General features: G+C 34.8%; 1 protein-coding gene across 14 annotated transcripts in view; it reads left to right on the top strand.

Moving 5' to 3' along the window:
* Positions 1-22,940, top strand: part of LOC306865161 (receptor-type tyrosine-protein phosphatase mu-like) — a 235,032-nt gene that overhangs the window by 82,180 nt on the left and 129,912 nt on the right. For all 14 annotated transcript variants that reach the window (XM_079409588.1, XM_079409585.1, XM_079409584.1 and 11 more), the window contains exons 3-7: positions 3,808-4,082; positions 11,748-11,826; positions 15,076-15,197; positions 15,891-16,065; positions 21,043-21,336. In XM_079409588.1, coding sequence (XP_079265714.1) covers positions 3,808-4,082; positions 11,748-11,826; positions 15,076-15,197; positions 15,891-16,065; positions 21,043-21,336 — 945 coding nt within the window. The remainder of the gene's footprint in view (positions 1-3,807; positions 4,083-11,747; positions 11,827-15,075; positions 15,198-15,890; positions 16,066-21,042; positions 21,337-22,940) is intronic.

The following is a 22,940-nucleotide window of genomic DNA, read 5'->3' as shown; positions in this document are numbered from 1 at the left end:
GAACAGAGAAAGTAAAGCTTCTGGAAACAAACGCTCCTCTAAAGATCCTGATGATCAGATTTGAGACGCACTGATTTTTCTAGAAAATGATTGATGGAGAATCAAGTGAAGCTGAGCTGCTTCAGTCCAGTAAGAGTTCATCTGGAGATATGACTGCAGTTATTCTGATGTTTACTTGATCAAAATCAGTCCAGATTTGACACGAGAAGCAGCAGCTGAAGCTGGACGCTTGTATAATTACATGTAAAGTTTGATCATTTAGAAAGAAAAGGAAATTCAATTTTCTCTTCCAGTTTTAGAGAAATTCATGCATCTAATATGATACAGCAGTTTTCTAGAGTTAAATGCTGCAGAGTTTCTTCTTGTTTTCATGCAGTATAAATGAGTTAAATGAGATTCAGTCGCTCCGGACAAACAAACACGCGGCTCTAAAGTCAACATCTGCTTTCCGTCCAGAGCCGCTCTGATGTGACAGAAGCTACTCATTAACCGCTTTAGAAACACTCTTCCTGTCTTTAGCTGTTTTTCCACAGCGCTGTTAGTCCAGCAAACACTTCACACACCTGAGCTAGTTACACACACACACACACATTTGTTTTTGTGAAAAGTGGGTTCATAGGCGTAATGGTTTTTATACTGAACAAACTGTGCGTGGTATTGCCCTACACCAACCCTACACCTAAACTTAGCCCTCACAGGAGACTTTGTGCATTTCTACTTTCCCAAAAAAACTCACTCTGTATGATTTATAATCGTTTTGAAAAGTGGGGACATGGGGCAATGTCCTGAAAAGTCACCATCAACTTGTAATACCTGTCACACCTGTGTCATTATACACATTTATGTCCTGATTTGTCACAAAAACGCACGCACGCACGCACGCACACACACTCATATCACTCATGCGCACACACACACACACACACACGCACTCAAACACACACACACACGGTTGTTTTCTCAGAGGAAGTGATGCGTTTGTCAGAGACCTCAGTCTGTCTTCAATGGGTCATCAGTGTCACCGTTTCTCTTCCTGCTGAGGTCACTTCCTGTGAACACAAACCAGCGACACACTGGACACATGATGAGAATTTGAAACAGTGTGGATGATAACATCAGGATAATGCTGCAGGATTAATATTCTGTACTTTTTGTTCATGAAAGCTTTCATTTCAGCCATTAACCTAAAACTAGAACATAAAAACATTTTTGTTGTACTTAATATATAAAATGTATATAATGCATAGGCTTATAAATGTTAACCAAAATATATGTTTTTTTTATATATACATTTTATTTTAGTTGACGTTTTATGTCAAGTAACAGTTTTTTTTAGTACTTAAACAAAAATTAGAAATATTGCTTTGGCATCTAACTTTTAAAAAATATTTTATTTTATTCAAGTTGATGGTTTTTTAATGTAACATAAATGTTTATAGTTTGTTTTGTTAGGACTTCAACTAAACAAAATTTAGAAATTCTACTTTGGCAACTAACTGAGGATTTATATATATATATATATATATATATATATATATATATATATATATATATATATATATTTATATATATATATTTATATATTTATTTATTTATTTATTTATTTATTTAGTCATTTAGCAGACGCTTTTATCCAAAGCGACTTACAAATGAGGACATAAGAAGCAATCAAAACCAACAAAAGAGCAACAACGTGCAAGTGCTATTACAAGTCTTGGTTAGCCTAACGCAGTACAGATAATTATTATTATTATTGTTATTTTTTAATAAAAAGACATAGATAAAATACAATTAGAATAGATAGTGCTAGAGTTAGAGGGTCAAGTAAAGATGGAACAGATGAGTTTTTAGCCGTTTCTTGAAGATGGGTAAGGATTCGGCTGCTCGGATCGAGTTGGGCAGGTCATTCCACCAGATGGGAACAGTTAATGAAAAAGTCCTTGAAAGTGTTTTTCTGTGTTTTTGGGATGGTACAATAATTCGTTGTTCACTTGAAGAACGCAAGCTTCTAGAGGGCACATAAGTCTGAAGTAAAGAATTTAGGTAAAGGGGTGCAGAGCCAGTGGTGGTTCTGTAGGCAAACATTAATGCCTTGAATTTAATGCGAGCAGCTATTGGTAGCCAGTGCAAATTGATGAACAGAGGCGTGACGTGCGTTCTTTTCGGCTCATTAAAGATTAATCTTGCAGCGGCATTTTGGATTAATTGTAGAGGTTTAATAGAATTGGGTGGAAGACCTGCCAAGAGAGCATTGCAATAGTCAAGTCTGGACAGAACAAGAGCCTGAACAAGGAGTTGCGTTGCATGTTCCGAGAGAAAGGGCCTGATCTTCTTAATATTATATAATGCAAATCTGCAGGACCGGGCAGTTTTAACAATGTGGTCTGAGAAATTCAGCTTATCATCAATCACAACTCCAAGGTTTCTGGCTGTTTTTGAAGGAGTTATGGTAGATGAGCCTAACTGGAAGCTGAGATTGTGATGAAGCGATGGGTTAGCTGAAATTACAAGCAGTTCTGTCTTAGCTAGGTTGAGTTGAAGGTGATGGTCCATCATCCAGCAAGAAATGTCTGATAGACACGCTGAGATGCGAGCAGCTATCGTCGGATCATCAGGATGGAATGAGAGGTAGAGTTGAGTGTCATCAGCATAGCAGTGATATGAAAAGCCATGTTTCTGAATGACAGAACCTAGTGATGCCATGTAGACAGAAAAGAGAAGTGGTCCAAGAACTGAGCCCTGAGGCACCCCAGTAGCTAGATGTTGCGACTTGGATACCTCACCTCTCCAAGATATATATATATATATACACACACTCATAAACACACACATATACATGTATACATATATATAAAAGATACGTAATATTAAAAAAAAGTTTTATCTAGATGCCATGTCAACATTTCTAAGGTTCCTTTAGTTCAAGATAAAGTACTACAAAACTATAAAAAATTAATAATAAAAAAAACAATGTAGACCTATTAAAAAAATAATAAATGACAGAAACACATAACAAATTTACTAAAATTTTAACTAAAATTAAAATGGAAAATATAAAAATAACCAATTTAAATAATTAATTAAAACTGTATATTAATGATACAAAAATGAATTATGGTTGAGTTTAAGTTAACTGAAAGTCTTTTAATATCACCACAAGCACATGACCTGCTTTCTGGATGCTCCGCTGTTATTTGCTGATCAGTGTTAGTAACATATTGCTTTTTAATTTACAAGAAAATATCGGAGTTAATTTTTCAAATAAGTAACACCAGTTACCTTTTTTCCCGTTTATTGATTGAAAGCTCTCCTGTCCGCATGTTGAGAGAAATCATGTTACTTTAGTTCTAGAATAAATGTGAACATGCATTCATTCATCTCACTCACAAATAACAGATTCAGTATTCCTATATTACAATATTACAAATATCCTTCATGTATTTAATCCTATTTTATTAATCAGTGACCTTCGATGATCCAGTTCAATCATACTAATAAACAAAAATTACTCAAGATAAACTAACATCTTTTTTTTTTCGCCGAAGAGTGCTGAACTTTCTTCTTCTGTGTTCTTCTGTACAGACGTCTATTTACTTTTCCTTCAGTCTGAGGCTTTTGGTGTGAAAGGACTTTTAACTTTGCCAAAAATATAACTTTTTATATTAAAATCAGACTAGCATGCCCAATGCATGACTTTCCATAAAAAGTAACATAGTTATTAATTCTAATTAGTACAATATTGTAATGCATTACTTTTAAAAGTAACTTTTCCCGACACTGGTAACCTTTGATATTTCCCGTCCTCAGGCTCAGCGTTTATGATGGTGAACACATCAGACCGGGTCTCTGGTCAGCGAGCGCAGCTCTACATGCCGCAGGTCAAAGAGAACGACACCCACTGCGTCATATTCCAGTATTACGGCGCCGGTCGAGAGGGTTCGAGCCCTGGCCAGATCCTCATCTACGTGAAGGAGAACAACAGTCCTCTGGGCGTCGCTGTGTGGAACTCGTCCGGTCCGGCTCTGAAGAAATGGCAGCAGGTGGAGCTGGCCATCAGCACCTTCTGGCCCAATTTCTACCAGGTGAGAACTTCATTCATGTAGTCATTTACATTTGTGACCCTGGACCAAAAAAACAGTCACAAGGGACAATTTTTTTAAAAAGTAAGAGTTTTCTCTTAAAACCTATTCACAAAGCTGCTGAGACAAACTGTTACTAAGGAATAGAGAGAAGTCTTAAGCTCAGAGTAAGGGCGGGGTTGACCTCGTTGCTATGGATGATGTCAGCATGCTTATTAACTCTGCACACAGTGATTGGCTGATTGGGGAGGGGAGGGGTCTCTGTCAGAGATTGAGTCCTAGAAATATTGTAGAGCCAACATTATGTTGCCATATTCAAACAAAGGTTTTAAAATAAAATGTTAATTGCCACATTCAAATAAACACTTTAACATGCAAGCTAAGTGCACTAATTAAACCAGTATATGTTCAGTTAAATGTCAGCCTCTTGCATGTATGCTTCTCGTAGTGGATATGCATATAAACAGCTTTTTAATTAACAGAGTAGAATAATCAGGGCTGATAGTAAGACATGCAAACGTAAAAGAAAACCAAACTGGACACAAGAACAGCTGTTAGTTCTTGCCCAACTGGTTAATGAAAAGGATATAATTAAAGGAAAATTTGAAAAAACCAAACCCTAAAGGTGATACCATTTTAAAAGCTCATTATCGTCAGATGTTTCTAAAATGTTTATATTCTGAGGCAGATTGGACACAAGGACAGTTGTGAGTTGGTCTTAGTGACTTAGGAGTCCTCTTCACTACTCCTAACGCTTCACAGATTTAGGAGCTAGTTTTAGTGCTAAAACACTTTGTTAAATACTCTTAACGTCCATTATTTTTAAGATGTTCTCCTAAATCGGTGAGTTTGGAGCTACTTTTAGCCTTCAGATGTTTTGTGAATACGGGCCCTCATCTGATCATCATCAGTCTGTCTGGAATGACATGAAGAAACAGAACAAACTGAGACTAAATCCAGAAGAACTGTGTCTCCAAGACACTTCAAGAAAGCTATCTGCAAAGCTACAGTGCTTTTAAACGTTTTTGGCACTTTTGGAAAAATGCTGCAAAATGAGGATGCTGTCAAAAATAATGTCATAAATAAAAAAATCTAAATATTGAGAAAATCTCCTTTAAAGTTGTTCAAATGAAGTTCTTAAAAATGCATATTACTCATCAAAAATTAAGTTTTGATATATTTACAGTAGAAAAATGACTAAATATCTTGATGGAACATGATCTTAATATCCTAATGATTTTTGTCATAAAAGAGAAATGTATAATTTTGATCCATACAATGTATTGTTGGCTATTGCTACAAATATACCTGTGTTACTGATGACTGCTTCTGTGCTGCAGGGACACATTTAGTCATTTAGCAGATGCTTTTATCCAAAGCGACTTACAAATGAGGACAATAGAAGCAATCAAAATGAGCAAAAGAGCAATAATATGTAGGGCTGAGTGCTGTGACGAGTGTCCGTTAACCTAACCTAAGTTTTTTAAAGTTTTTTTTTGTTAATATAATAAATAAAAAGAAAACAAAGTAGAAAGGATAGAACAAAGAATAGGGAGCACTATTAGAGGGTCTTTTTTAAAATTAAAATAAAACAAGTCAAAAGAATTGAATTTCGTTTGTATACGCCGTTTTTCTTCTGTCATCCAACGCTGCGGTGCGTCTCATTAATTCATTATGTTTCCTGTTGCTCTTGACACAAACCTACAAAGTGGCTCGTGTTTGACGACTCGACACCTGCCAGACTGCAGCAGCTTCCCACTGGTCCACGCGCCGCCGCCACCTTAATTAAAAGAGGAAGTTCAATTATTTTTCGATGAAACGCTCCCCCATCGGCCTCACAAATGAGTTTGGTTTGTACCGACCTGCAGGAAGTTCCTCGAACCCTCTGCGTACGACATTCTGCATCTGATGAGAGGCGTTTCTGGATAAAAGCTCTTTTATGAACATATGGACACAAAAAGAGTCATGTTAGGAAATGAAATGACAGTCTGAATGAGTGAAACACCACCACAGAGCAGCACATGCTGTGTTTCACACTCAGACTGGCATTATGGGACCTTAAAATACATAGAAAATTACATTTAAATTAATTAATACATTTAAATGAATTAAATAAAAATACATATAAAATATATAATTTGTTTATATAATTTAATTAATAAAGTCACCTTTATTTATGTAGCGCTTTATACAATACTGATTGTGTCAAAGCAGAGACAAAACAGGAAAATAGTTTGTCAATAATGCAAGAGGACAATAACAAAGAGTCGTCTTCCAGCTAAAGTCGGTTCATTGATGATTCAGAGATCCAGTTCAGCTCTTTTCTAAGCTTCCGCAACTAAGCAAGCCAGAGGCGGCAGCGGCAAGGAACCAAAACCGCATCGGTGACAGAAATGAAGAAAAAGCCTTGGGAGAAACCAGGCTCAGTTCAGGCCCAGTTCTCCTCTGACCAGACGAAACCAGCATGGCGTGGTTTAATTCCAGGCTGCAACACAGGTCAGATTGTGCAGAGGACTCGTCTGGTTCCTGTGGTCTTGTGCTGATGGTCATCGAGGTGACGAGCGAATTTATATATTATATTTTAATTTTATTTGATCAGGGAAGTATGCAATCAAAAATTTTAATTTAAACTCACTTATTTCACATGCATGTTTGGGATGGACGGGTCAGTAGGAGTGTTTGGGAAACTTGTTTGGAAATAATAATTATTTGTGCTTTGAAACAATACACTTCATGAATGTTTCAATGACATATAGACACTAACTTGGTTTGCTCCTGTATGAATAACGGTTTTGTTCTGATCAGTGAATAATTCAATGACTCAATCATAGAGAAGAACTTGGTTTGCTTCTGAACGAATCACCGTTTTGTTCTAATCGGTTCAGTGAATGATTCAATGACTCGTTCTTAAACAGTAACTTTTTTATTGCCTTAACTTTCCAACCAAACAAGGTCATTCATAGACAGTAACTATGTTCCTAAATGAATCACTGTTTTTTTTATAGTTCGTTTAGTGAATGATTCAATGACTCATTCATTGACAGTAATTTGTTTTATTCCTTAATGAATCACTGTTTTGTTCTAATTGGTTCAGTGAATGATTCAGTGACTCAATCATAAAGACAGCCACTTGTTTTGTTCATGAATGAATTGATGATTTGAATGAATCAATTAATTGAACGATTCAATTACTCATTAATTATTCATAAAGACAGTCACTCATCGCCACCTACTGGTGAATACATTTATGTTTGTATGTCATTTCTGCATCACTGTTTAATTTCAAAGAAAATAGCAATTATTTTCCAAACCAGTTTCCCAAACACTTCTTCTGTTCTGTGCTTCTTCAATACTCATGATAATTCAAATTGAGACTGAGATTTTTGATTGCACACTTCACTCTCTTGTCAAATCCCAGCACAGCATCATTGAGATCTCTTCTGAAACTCAAGAGCAGACTCATGTGAGACTCCTGAGGTCTTTTTCTCAGGAGAAACAGCTGAGAAGGAGCAGAGACTCTCAGTGCTGTGTGTGATGTGTGATGTCTCCTCCGTTGGGAGCACACTTCATCTTGAGTTAGTATTTTATCATGAGCATCAGCGTCCTCTCGCTAACAAATAACCCCGATGCTCAGACACGCTCGTCAAACGCGCAGCTCTCCCGTGAGAGACTGCTGGACGACTGACAACAAAAGCATCCAGAAGTCCTCAGAGAAATAAGCAGCATCTGCCGAGAGACACGAATCGCTTCTGCGTAATTGCTGAGAAATGCGATTGTGACTTTTTAATACAAGCAGAGATTAACAATGCAATCTCCAATTCTTCAGTGCTGTGGCTAATTAGCGATGCTAGGCTAATTGCAGGTTTGTGTAATTGCACTGTATCTTAAGAGTTTGTCAAGATGAAACCACCTGGACACAGGGAAAATCCTCTGCTCTCTTATTTTGTAATTACAGGGTTTGTGTTTTTATCTCATGTTGCGCTTTTCTTCTAGTGCACAACGACTAATTGCGTCGCGCTCGCTTCTGTTTTAATTGACAGTATAGTTTGAGTATGTGAATTGTGTCGGTCCCGTAATGCCGTGACATTTCACGCTGGATATTTTTAATGCACAGGTGAGATGGAGGATGAACGCGTGACCTCTGACCTCTGCTTTGTTCCTGCGGAGCGGAGAAACTGTGCGTTTAATGCTGATTGACAAACAGATGAGGCTTGAGTCTTTTGAAAATAAACACCAGAACAAAAGAGATCAGACTCAAACGCTGAAGATAAACGCTATTCGTTTTCTAAATGACGTTTGAGTTACAATTATTAACATCGTCTGTCATTTGATGCGCTGATGGGCGTTACAGGAGGTCATGTGTGTCCAAAACCCAGTGAAACAAACTAAACTTTTACATGAGATTAATTATGCAATTAGAAAAGAACTGAGATCAGATTATACTTGTTTGTTTTATTCAGAAAGTTGGCAGAAAGTTTTTTTTCTTTTCAGATCAAAAGAAATAAGCACATTTAAAATATACTATCTTCAATTACAGATATTCATGTGCAGACTGAAGTTATTGTTATATTTCTTTAATTCATTTTATTCATGAGATTATAAATTGATCCAGTAAAAACAAACTAACTTAAAAACAGACCATGAATTTGGTCTTAAAGTGACAGCAACCTAATAAACCTGCTTACAGAAAGAAAAAAACAACAAAAAAATAAAATAAATAACTTTAGTAGCTTTAAAAAATATCATTGTATATTTAATTCAGTGTTTTATTTTACATTTAATTATTTAATTTCTATTTTTACCTGAACCTCCCTGAAAACTTAAAACAATCTTCATTTATAAATTTGTCTTATTGTTAGTAATTTTATACATATACACATATATATATATATATATATATATATATATATATATATATATATATATATATATATATATATACACACACACACACAGACACACACAGACACACATACATACATATATATACATATATGTGTTTATATATATAATATTTGTTCAGTAATGTATGGGTATTGTACATCTAACATAGTATAATATGGTAAATATGGTCTCCTAATGATAAGATATATATAATGTAAGAAAAAAAATTGCTACATCACCAAAAAACAATGGTGAATTCATGGTGGGACTGAGTTTATGTCCTGCTCACAGTGACGTGTCACACGGTGAGAATCTCGCTCTTGCACGAGGCCGTCATAAAGCCGTAATTAAAGGCCTTCATGCTGGCGAGCGTCTGCTTAACGACAGCAGAATGAAAATCAATTTGATTGGCCTAATAAAGTGATCTGTGTGCCGCTAATGATTCATTTAATTTGCTCTTTTGTTCAGGCCGCATTGACAGCGTCTCATTCAGGTTCTCATGAGAAACATTTACTGCTGAATGATATTAAAGACCTGAACTCGTGATAATGACTCAGAACGTACCAGAAAATACCACGACACTACTATAGACATGCTACTGTGGTAATTCTTTGAAGTAACATGTGAATATTATATGAACATGGTAATGAGTACCTTGGTATATGAAAGTACCACAGTATGGCTGTGATTTTGACATGGTAACATGTTAATATTGTATTTTAATATTATACTTTTAAACTATTATTTCAAAGTATTTTGCAAATATAATGTAAATGTATGCACATATCATGGTAATAATAAAAGTACCTTGATATTTACATCTGATGTTTTTTTTCATGTCATCAGCAGTTTTCATTTTACTTTTAATTAGGAAAAATGGTTTGAGTAGAAAAGTTTAAAAAATTTCATTGTGCGTTTGTCATTTTTATTCTTTTTTATATTTATTTTTGGCTTGAATTTATTTTTATTAAAATGGATTAATTTTAGAACTTATTTTATTTCAACATCTCATTTCCGTTTAAGTTTTCATCTCATATTAATCATTTTATTTCAGTACTGAAATAACTCAATACATTCAGTGTTTTTTGGCAGATACAAAGTCATATGGCATCACATTGTGTTTTTAAGATTTACCATGGTTATACACAAATATCATGGTAGATTAATATGGTAATATGTAATATTTCAGTGTCAGCAAAGTATCGTGGTATTATCATCTGATGTATTTTCTCTTGTTCAGTGAACAAAAGAGGAAAAATTCATATTACAAGCAGGCATTGGTGATGATACAGCAGAAGTATTGTGTGATTTCTATAGATGTGCTGTGTTTTTCATCAGAATCAGATCTGCACACCCTCATGGCATATCATATCTGCTGTGTTTTGCATTCAGTAAGCGCAGACCGTGTTGCATTTTTGTAACCGGCCAGTGATGATATCAGGACTTTTGGCCCTGTTAAGCACTGGAGCGTCTCTGGAGCTCCTGCTGTGTCTTCAGCTCTGGCACAGGCACAAGATCCTTGCACAATATGAGGAGGAGGAGAACATGAGAGGAGCAGCGCAGCGCCACGGGGCTGCCTGATATCAGCGTTTATGTAATCTGAGCGATTGGCTTTAACCTGCTGTTTCCTATGTGATCAGAGAAACACTCACAGGTGCTCCAAACAACACATGACAAAACATGCAAACTCTCTCTCGTCAGATCCTGTGAAAAACACAGGACAACATAAATCTGCACCAGCAATTTCCTGATTATTCAACTTTTGACTTTAAATATGAACTTTAAGTATCTCATGTCTGAATGTTTGTTTTGTGTCTTTTAATTTGTGTTTGTGATATCTGATGACAAAATAAATTTCTAGCACATTGAAGATTTGCAGTCTCCAACATATTGATGACTCAATTTGCACTACACAGATTCCTGTCCAATCAGATGCTTCTGTCCAAAATAACTGCTCCTCCTACTTTAATTCATACTAATTAGCAATCGAAAGTAGCAAAGCACAGCTCTGATATGAACTAAAATCTAGTTTATTTGGAGACGCTACTGGTGAATACTACGTTTTCAGGAATAGTGTTATATAAATCAGTGTGAATGATATATGAACAAACCCCTCAGTAAAAGTCTTCAGAATATAGAGAGGAATAAAACTGTAAAGTTTTGTGTATGTAAGTGCTGCTGAAGTGGAGATAAAAACTCACAACCTTTAAACATATGCATTTTCACCATGTTTTTAGGGGTAAAATGTTGTATAAATCAGTGTGAATGATATATAAACAAATACCTCAGTAAAAACCATCATAATATAGAGAGGAATAAAACTGTAAAGTTTGGTGTATGTAAGTGCTGATGAAGTGGAGATAAAAACTCACAACCTTTAAACATATGCATTTTCACCATGTTTTTAGGGGTAAAATGTTGTATAAATCAGTGTGAATGATATATAAACAAACCCCTCAGTAAAAACCATCATAATACAGAGAGGAATAAAACTGTAAAGTTTGGTGTATGTAAGTGCTGATGAAGTGGAGAAAAAACTCTTTAAAGATTTTATTGTAATTGAAATTTACAGATGCAAATAGATAAAGTGCAATAATATAAACATGTGTTTTTTTCCCCCACTAGTCTGACCGAAGACAAAACAGACCTCAAAACTGACCAAAGCATGAAAACACACTGGTTTTGCCTGTGGTGTCTGTTGTGAATCTGTTAATGCTAATGAAGTGTTGTGTTTGATGGTTTCTCTCAGACTGACTCTCGCTCTGTCTGTGTCTCTGGTTTTAGCTGGTGTTTGAGGCGGTGGCGTCCGGTGAACGGGGTCTGCTGGCCGTCAGAGGGATCTCGCGTCAGGGCCATCAGTGCAGTAAGTATCATGAGACGTGAACATGTGTGTCAAACGGCTTCACTATCTGCTGCTGCCACACAGAACCGACCGCAGACACGCTTCCTTTGAAAGCAGATTAAAGAACAGAGTCACCAAACACTGCAATCCCACAATCCTCTATGCTCTCTCGTGAGCTCAGATGATTACAAACACTCATCACTCGCCAAAATATGTTCTACACAAAGCTAAAATAATTAGTGTGTGTGTGCGTGTTGATTTGTTTGAACGTGAGTCACTTTGACCGTTCAGTAGTGGCTCGTTTTTATTTTGCTTCTTCCTTCCTTCTTCCTTCACTGAGGAGGCTGTGTGGGTTAGTTAATGTTAACTAATAGCCAATTAGCTGTTTAGTCACAGTTCAGGCTGCTGTTGTTGGTGATCCAGCCACATTTTAAAGAGACGATTCACCCAGAAATGATCATTCTGTCATCATTTACTATCCTTCATGTCGTTCCAAACCTTTATGGCTTTTGATCTTTTTTTCTTTAAAGATTTTGATCTTTTGATCTTTTTTTTTTTGTTTAATTTAGTTTCATTTTTAGTATTTTTGTTATGTGCTTTTGTCAATTTTATTAATAATCATTATATAATAAATGTAATTTTTATAGCATCTTTTGTACAAGGAATGCTGCTCAAAATGCGCAGATTTACATTAAGCACTTCACATGAAAACAAGTAAATTATTAATATAACAAGATAAAAACAGAAGACAAAAATTCATATACATACTGTAAAATGCATAACAAAACATAAAACTTAAAACAAAAAAATAATAAAACACAACATAGAAAAAAACACAAAAAAATCCTAGATAAAAGCCAAAGTAAAAATATTTTGAGATAATATATTTTAAATTTATATATTTTGGTAATGTCTTCCATATGTTTATTTATTTATTTTTTAGTTTAATTTTTTTCAGTTTTTTTTTCAGTTTAATTTTATTTCATTTTATAATTTTAGTACTTTAACGAAACGTGTTTTATTTCAGGTAGTGTTCACTTCAACATTTGAAGTGTGAAGTTTTTAATTTAATGTTTATATTTAATTTTATTTCAGCTTAATTTCAGTAATTGAAAAATCTATTTTTAACATTTTAGTTGCAGTTAACAATAAAAGACCAGTGAAAAACAATTAATTAAACTTGGGTTTGTTTCAGTTTTGTTAAATGCTGAAGCTCCACTGGTTCTTTTGTAAGGATCAGTTTTCATAAACAGCAGTTGATTATGACAGATATAAAGTCATACGGCATCACAATCTCGTAATTAATAATCGTCTCTGAATGTCTCATATAACAGCTGATAAATGAAAGCGTGTTTGGTTTTGAATGATGTTTGACCTTCACTCTTTCACCTGCTCATCCATCTCTCCTCCTCTGTTAGTCATCACTCATGGAGTCGTTCCCTCCATCTCTCTTCCCTCATTCGTTCTTAAACTCCTGTTTACACGTGAAATCACTTCATTTCCAGCAAAATGCATGCAGATCATGAATCCTCCAGTATCAGATCAGAACTCCTCCAGAGTTCAGATCTTTAAATGAATGTCACGACTAATTAAAATCACATGAACTTTCATTAAGTTACCTTCACTAGTTACTCTGATTTCTTCCGCTGTAACTTGAATTAGGTTTTTCCTATGAATCTGATGGACGTTTCTCATTCAGGCTGATGTGTGTGTGGTGCTTTCCTCATGCTTCTTTCTCAAACTTATACATGAAATCATGTTATTCCCAATTAAATGCATCACATGTTTGTGTGTTTATGTGCACAGCAGTATTTTAGTATTATTTATATCATACTTTTTATTAAAAAAAAATCATTTGTTTAATTTCCAGTTTTTTAGGTTTCATTTTTATTTCAGGTTTTATGTATTTACCTCTATTTTAAAATTGATTTAGTTTTAAATCAGTTTTAGTATTTATTTATTTTAACAGTGTGATCCAGTTCAATGCATTGCATGCATTTGTGTGTGTGTATGTGCTCATTAGTGTTATTTTATTATTAGTTATGTCGTATTGTAGTTTTTATTTAATTTTAAATTATATGTTTTATTTCTATATTTTTAGTTCTTCTAATTTTAGTTGAATTTTTTGTCATTTTAGTATTTTAGATTTAATTTTATTTATTTTTAATCTGTTTTTTATTTGAATTTTAGGTTTAATTTATTTTACACACACACACACACACACACACACACACACACACACACACACACACACACATATATATATGTGTATATATATTCAGTTATCATATCTATAATAGATCAATACTAAAAATTAACTAAACCAAAATAAAGTGTGTGTGTGTATATATACGACTATATATATATATATATATATATATATATATATATATATATATATATATATATATATATATATATATATATATATATGTGTATGTATGTGTATGTATATATGTATGTATATACATATATACATACATATATTAGTGCTGTTAAACGATTAATCGCGATTAATCACATCCAAAATAAGTTTTTTACATAATATATGTGTGCACTGTGTGTATTTATATGTATATATAAAGACACACACATACAGTATATATTTTGAAAATATATACATGCATTTACATTTTATAATATATATATAAATATATTTAAAATAAAAACAACATATTTTTGCATGCATGTGTGTATTTATATATACATAATAAATATACACCGTACACACACATATATATTATGTAAACAAAAACTTTTATTTTAAATTTATTAATCGTTGACAGCACTAATATATATATATATATATATATATATATATATATATATGTATATATATGTGTATGTAACAATCTTATTTCAGTTAGTTGCTCAGGCAACATTTCTAATTTCTTTCTAAGATTGCTATTTTATTTCTTCTCACCTTTGGCTAGTTCTGTGTCAGTTTGTCTGGGTTCTGGGGCTGGTGGCTAGTTTCTCATTCAGGCTGATGTGTTCTGTGTCTCTCTCTGACCTTTCCTCGCGTGTTTCTCTAAGTGCTGCGTCTGGAAAACGCTCCTCGCTGCCCTTGAACCGCAGCGGCTGAACCTGTAATATCCTGATGGAAATGTGCTGAGTGAACGTGTGCCGATCCATTTTATGATTGATTCACTGCAGTTTCACAGGTGAAAGACGTCTGGAGGAGCTCCGCACGCGATTCACTGAGTCGTTTGAGTTGATTCACTGTAATGTTCTCTGCTATGGCTCACTGATTCTCTCTCTGTCTGTCAGTGAACACGCCTCACTTCCTGCACATTAAGACTGTGGAGGTCAACGCCAGACAGACGGCCACCTTCCAGTGCACCATTAACGGCCAGCCCAAAGATCATGTCAACTACAAACTCTGGCTCCAGGTAAATTCACTAGAACACAATCAGCAGAGCTGCTGTGCCGGGCTGTACACCGCAAAAACATGATTTTCTTAGTAATTTTACTACTTTAGAATTTATCATTTTAATTTAGTTTAATTTGTTTATTTTATTTTATTTTACTTTATTATTTTATTTACAACTTTAACAGCAGTTCTATCCATTTCTATTATCTCTTGCTTTTTAATGAGCTTTTATTTTTATATTTTCAGTTTTAATTTAATTTTTAGTTTTTGGTATTTTAGTTTTTAATTTAGTTGCCAAGGCAGCATTTTTTTCATATAATATTTCTATTTTGTTTTATTTCAGCTTTGTCGGTTTAGTTAATGCTAGTAATAATCCTGGTGGTCAGTGAAAAACAAAGATCTCTCTGACTGACGGATCTGTATTCCCACTTCACAAACAGAAAAGCAGCAGAACATCTGATTGAACACACACACACACACACACACACACACACACACTGTGTCAACTGCTGTATTGGATATTCAGGATAAGTTTGTAAATCCTCCATTGACTTTTCTCAAAGGGCAGAATTGAACAGACGCCAGTGACGTCATATTAAATATTTACATACTGAATGACTGTCGGTCTTCAGAGCTGGATCTATATCTACAGTAAACTTTGATTTTGGAGTGAGCTATATTTGGAAATGTTGTGGTGGTGTTTGATTCCCAGGGCATCGGAGGACGCGAGGCTCCTATGAAGGACACCAAACCGGTGAACTCCAGACGCTACACCGCCACCTTCGACATCGTCAACACCACCAAAGGAGACTCGGGCCGCTACCGCTGCATCGTCCGCTCCGAGAGAGGAGTCGGCGTGTCCAGCTACGGAGCTCTGGTGGTCAAACGTGAGTCCACTCGCATTAACTGTGCATTAACACAACAAATGATGGAGAACATGCGTGATATCCAGGTTACATTCAGACTAATGTCTTTATGCACCACATGTCAGATACATTGATTTTATTTTCACATTGACAGACCATAATATCGACCATAATATCGATTCCTCAATTCCTCAGTGTGTGGAAATCAAGCAACATATATACAGTGTGTGTGTGTGTGTGTATATATGTATGTGTATATATATATATATATATATATATATATATATATATATATATATATACATATGTGTGTGTTCTGTGTGTGTGTGAGTGTGAGAGAGAGTGTGTTCTGTTTGTTTGTGTGCGTGTGTGTGTGCGTGTGTCTGTGTGAGAGAGTGTGTGTGTGAAAGAGATTTATCTGTATTTTTTTATAATATATTTATTGCTTCGGCAGCATTGTGATGTTACACAGTCATGCCAATAAAGCTAATTTGAATTGAATTGAATTGAATTGAGAGTGTGTGTGTGTGTGTGTGTGAGAGAGTGTGTGTGTGTGCGTGTGTGTGTGTGTGAGTGAGTGAGTGTGTGTGTGTGTGATGAGAGTGGCCAAGGGCAGCGACGGGCGTCACAACGCTCTGTTTCCTCCAGGAGAAAGACGCCTGCAGGTTAACAAGACTGACCTGCGTCCTGTGACAGCACAATGAGAGTCATAAATCATTTACAGCATGCTTCCTTTCTCTGTCCATGCACGCACGCACGCACACACACACACACACACACGCACACAAACTCACACACACACACACGTGTGATGCCAGTCTGCTGCAGGTGCCAGAATGAACTTCTGCCAATGAATTTACCACCAAAAATACACCTTACTGGCCACAAATATGCTTTCCAGTAGTATATTAAAAAATATATATATTTATATTTTTTATATTTATAAATATAAATGTATTTATTTATTAACATTTTATTATAAATATATTTTATATTTTTCCGTTTTTATATTCCCAAATATATTTTGTTATAAATATAGATTTGTACATGTTTAGTATTTTTAAATATAGTAGTTTTATATTAATAAATATATATATTAATAGATATGATTTTTATATTTATAATATTCATAAATATAAATATTTAGATACATGGATATAATTTTTTATATATTTGATTTTAAATATATTTGCAAAGTTATAATTTTATATAAATTATGAAATGTTAGTAATATTATAATAGCATTATATTTCATGTCAGTTTTTATATTTATAAATATATGTTTATGTATGTTATGTATTTTTATATGTATGGATAGATATATGTTAAAAATAAATGTATTTTTAAAGTAATAACTTTATAAATATATTATTAAAAAATATTAATAATATTATAATAAGATTATATTTCATGTCAGTTTTTATATGTATAAATATATTTACATGACCCTAAAATATAATTGTATAATATTATACAAATATATGTATAATAATGTTTTTATATTTTTATGTACAGATATATATTTTAATGTTTAAATTTAAAGATATTTTTACATTTCTAATACATTTTAGGTCAGATTTTATATTAATAAATATGTTTTAAAGTATTTATAAATAAAAATGTTTTGTATTAAAAATATATTTTTAATATGACCATGAAATCATTTAGCTACATTTTCTTAATTTTTTTGTGTTGGTGACAGTCAGAATAATTTTTTTATGTGCATCTGGTGTGTGGCGGGTGTTCACTGTGGACCTTTATTCTTTTGTATATTGAGTGATACTGTAGTTTGAGGCACTCAGATGCTCGTGAAGGACAGTGAAAGAGAATGAGAAGTAAGCACAGAACCGAGGGGAAGTAGTGTCCTCCTCGACCTTCTGAGGAGGAAGTTGTCCTGCAGTGTGTGATGAGTTCAGCTCTCTGTCATGTCACATCAGCTCAGATTCACTCCGTCCTGCAGTGAATGGAGGAAAAGCCCTGAACATCCCAATAACAGAGATCAGGGTGCGGCCCAACACTCCTCTAAATATACCAGACCACACCAGATGCGTGTGTGTTGCTGTTGTAATGTGAGCGGGAACATCACAGCTGTGTGTGTGAGCGCGTGAGAGAGAGAGAGAGTGTGTATGCGTGCGAGAGTGTGTGTGTGTGTGAGAGAGAGAGTGTGTGTGTGTGTGTGAGTGAGAGTGAGTGTGTGTGTGTGTGTGTGTGAGAGAGAGAGTGTGTGTGTAATTATTAATGTTTATTTGTTAATATATTTATTTATTTATTTATACATTCATTCATACTGTAAAGAATGTTTTGACAGGTGAATTTAGCTTAAAAGCCTTTTCTTTCCCTAGTATTTTATTAATTTTATGAGAATGGAATTTATATTAGAAGTTCAAGTAATTTTTCAGTTTGATTTCAGTAAATATTAATTTATTTACTTATTCATACATACTCTAGATGACATTTTGTCAAGTTAATTAGGTTTAAAAAAAAAAATTAAACCAGCAATGAAACTGTATTTCCCAATAATTTAATAAAAATATACATTTTCATTGAGGATGGATTTTTTTTGCAGTTTTTTCTGGAATGTTAATAACAATTATCCAAGTCAAAATGATGCCAAAGTCAATTATTTACTTACACATTGTTTTTCACGTTTTTTTGTGTTTGGCGGCATTCATTCTGCTGCAGAAGTTAAAAATGTATCTCTCTCTCTTTTTTTTTTTTAATAAGAAAAGAAAGTTGCATGTGAACGAATGGTTTTGCGGTCGAGTTCGGGTTTGGTAAAGTGTCCAGATTTGATCAGATGCATGTGAAGGACTGAATCATGCTCGGTCTCTGTGATCTTCTGGTCTGTAGATGTGTGTGAGTGACAGCAGACAGCAGTGAAGGGAATCAGATTGAAGCGCGTGTGACTCTGTCAGTGGGAGAGAGAGATGTCGCTGTCGGTGTCGGTGTTGGTGTTGTTGTTGTGGGTGTAGCGGAGCGTGTCTGTGGTCACACCTGCACACAGCTGCCAGGATGATGGATGCTCCATTAGCGCAGCTGTAATTGGCATTCTGCACGCTCCACATCCAGACGCCGCTCTACGGTTCCTCTACAGACCTGCTACTGCTGCTATGAGCTCTCAGTCTGATCCTACAGTCCATTCGTCTGATGATGTTATTCCTGTGTGCTAAAGACAGCCGTGATGCTCTGAATGTGCCTGTTATCATCAGCATCATAGTAGTGAGCACTCACTTTCTCAGTTGCTTTGATACTGTTTTTGCACATTACTTTACTCCATTTTAGTTTAGTTTATTCTATTCTATTTTATTTTTGTTATTTTATTTTATTTCATTTATTTTTTCAAAAATTTATTTTAAGTCTTTATTTTTTGTAATTTCATTTAATTTGATTAATTTCTTAAATTTTTGTTTAAATTTTTATTTTTTATAATTTTATTTTGTAATTTTTATTGTTTTATAATTGTATTTTCTTTTATAATTTTTTTTATCATTTTATTTTATTATATTTTATATTAGTTATATTTTATTTTATATTTTTTTGTTTAATTTAATCTTATTTTTATAATTTAATAAAATTTAATTAAATTTTATTATTTTTATTTTATTCATGTTTTATTCAAAATTTTAATTTAATTTTATTTTCCTGAGTTTCCTGTCTACCCCTAAGATGCCATTTCAGCATATGGTTCCAAGCAAAATAGTGTATTTTTATTGTAAAATATATATATTTTTAAACCTTTTTTAAGTTTATTGTAGAGTGTTACTGATGGGTTTGAGACTCAACAGCAAATGCATGATAAACATGATAAAACAGATGTTTTTCCTGTAGAAACATCAGTCACAGGCCTCGTTTGTGTTCAGGTTCACTGTGACACTGAAGCAGATTGTCTTGTATTGCTAATAGATTTTCATGCTCTGATGGCGGTTTCTGTGTGTGTGTGTGTGTGTGTGTGTGTGTGTGTGTGTGGTGGTGAATTGGAGCAGGACCGTTGGGGTGGCGACTAATGAAATTGTGCTCATCTAAAACAATGAAGGTCAGGAAATTAATTGGTTTAAGTCATTAGCTCAGAGGAATCAGGCGGCCCGTCTGAAGATTACGCTCTAGAACGCGAGTCATGGTTTTTGTGTGCGAGCGACGCGCCGCCGATTAATTGCGCCACTTAAGATTAAAGCCCAGAGTCGCGGGGCGGAATTAAACAGCTCTTTGTTGATCCGCGGCTCTTCACTCATCTCACCGTTTCATTAACAAAATGACTCGCCTTCGAGAGCCACGAGCCGTGCTTCAGTTCATCTGATGATCAACAAGAGCATGAGGATCAGAAACACAAGACCACAGAAAAACACTGGAATTAAATTAATGTTCTCACTATCTCTCATCATTGTGTTCTAGTGAATATTTATTTGAAGTTATTTTAGTATAATTTATATACTATAATAATTTAATATTTATTTAGTATATTTTTTATTTTGTTTTTAAATTTACAGAAAGTTTTAGTAATTTTGTTTCCCTTTTTTGGTCATTTTGTCATTTTTTTTATGCCCATGTAGTTTTTATTAAATTGAATAGTTTTAGGGTAACACTTTAGACATTCTACTAACTATAAGTAACTTTGCAACTACATGACAACTAATTCTCTTTAATTTGCAACTACATGTCTACTAACTCTCAGAGTACACTGTTAGGTTAGGTTTAGGGTTAGTAGAAGTTGACACATACTTGCAAATAGAAAAAGCACCAGCAAATCAAGAAAACATCTTCATCTGTTTGACAGCAGGTGGTGCAAATGCTCACAACACAAACAAATAAAGAAACACACTGCAAATGCTCACAACACAACCGTAAGTCCGTAAATCTAGCGACAAAGTCGTTAGTCCTATGATGTATAAATCTCAATTTAAAAAAAACTGACCCTTTATGATTGGTTTTGTGGTCCAGGGTCACGTTACAGATATGACGGCTGAAAATGTTGTAATAATATGAATATTGTCACTTTCTCAGAGCCTCCGATCCCGATCGCTCCTCCTCAGCTGACGGCGGTCGGCGCCACCTATTTGTGGATCCAGCTCAATGCAAACTCCATCAACGGCGACGGGCCGATCGTGGAGAAGGAGGTGGAGTACCGCACGCTTTCCGGAAGCCTGATCGACAGCCAACCGGTCGACAAACCCAACCACAAGATTGGCCACCTGGACCCCGACACCGAGTACGAGATCAGCGTGCTGCTCACCAGACCCAACGAGGGCGGCACCGGGGCCCCGGGGCCCCCGCTCAGGGCCCGCACCAAGTGCGCAGGTGAAGAACTCTCCTTTTACGAGATTACAGCTGATTCGTTTGACAACCAGTGATGGAGAAGCTGCACTGAAAGCTGTTATACTACAGTCAAGTTTCTCTAGTTTCCCATGCCAGTGTTCTTTTAGATACTTTTGTAGGTTTTTTAATTTTTTTAATTTTATTTTTTAATTTAATTACATTTAATTTATTTTTATTTTATTTTATTTTTTAATTTCAGTTAGTTTTAGTAATTTAGTTTATTAATTTTTCACTACAATATACTGATTCACTACAATGAACTGATTCACTACAACGAACTGATTCACCATAATGAACTTATTCACTACAATGAACTGATTCACTACAATGAACTGATTCACTACAACGAACTTATTCACTACAATATACTGATTCACTACAATGAACTGATTCACTACAACGAACTTATTCATTACAATATACTGATTCACTACAATGAACTGATTCACTACAACAAACTGATTCACCATAATGAACTTATTCACTACAATGAACTGATTCACTACAATGAACTGATTCACTACAACGAACTTATTCACTACAATATACTGATTCACTACAATGAACTGATTCACTACAACTAGGGCTGTAACGTCCCAGTCGATTAGTCGATTAATTGGTCGATATGGTCTGGTTCGACCAAAAATCTGATTGGTCGATTTTTTGCCGCGCTCATTTCATCAGTTTGGCCGCGCTCATTTCATCAGGTGGAAAGCACTAATTGCTAATGGGGGTGTTTTCAGAGCACCCCTGTTTCACAGGTAACAGTCTGTTTTCAGAACACCCCCATTGTTTTCACTTTTTTTGGATTAGCCCAACCCACTGGAGAAGAGAGACAGATAAGTAGGCTTTAGAAGGTTTGATGCTGAATATTATTTATTTAATAATAAGCTAGTGTAAAAACAAGAAGCTGTCTCCTTCCAAAGAACCAGTGTTAATTTCGTTAACGAAGAGGACGACGAAAAATATTCGTTAACGAACCTTTTTTCTGTGACTAAGACGAGAAGTTGACGAGATAAAATTAATATCTGATGATAAAAACTATGACGAAATGTATGCGCGTCTTCGTTAACGAGACGAGACGGGACTAAAATGTTATTTGAGGACTACCGGACATTCAAAATACATCCTATAGGCTAAATTGACTGTCTTGTCTTTTAAAATGTGCGTCCCTGTCACTGGATCGCAATCAGATGAGGGGCGTTTGTATATCTCACAGTATGGCAGCCGCAGTGGGCGGATACGCTACCAAAACGCAAACTAGCGATCTGAAACAATGGCCTCAGCAACTGAATGGTTATAGGGATAGGGTGACCAGACATCCCGTTTTTCCCAGGAGTCACAATTCGTTGTTGATTAACTTAAAGTTAGTGAAGGCGCGATAGGCGGAATCACTCTGATAGAAGTGCTCCACTTTCTCAGTTCTCACACAGCGCGCGATCAGTTCTCAGTTCTCACAATATTGCCCAATTGCGCTGTGCCCACTGTTTGTGTTAGTTTTGAGCCTAAGATGCTTTATTTTTCAGTTATGCACTTTATTTGGTTTCTGCTCTTGTTTGTTTAATAAATATTCTTTTTTTATTAAA

Source organism: Barbus barbus, assembly GCF_936440315.1.
Source record: "Barbus barbus genome assembly, chromosome: 46".
NCBI classification, from domain to species: domain Eukaryota; kingdom Metazoa; phylum Chordata; class Actinopteri; order Cypriniformes; family Cyprinidae; genus Barbus; species Barbus barbus.
This window is presented reverse-complemented; position numbering and strand designations above follow the sequence as displayed.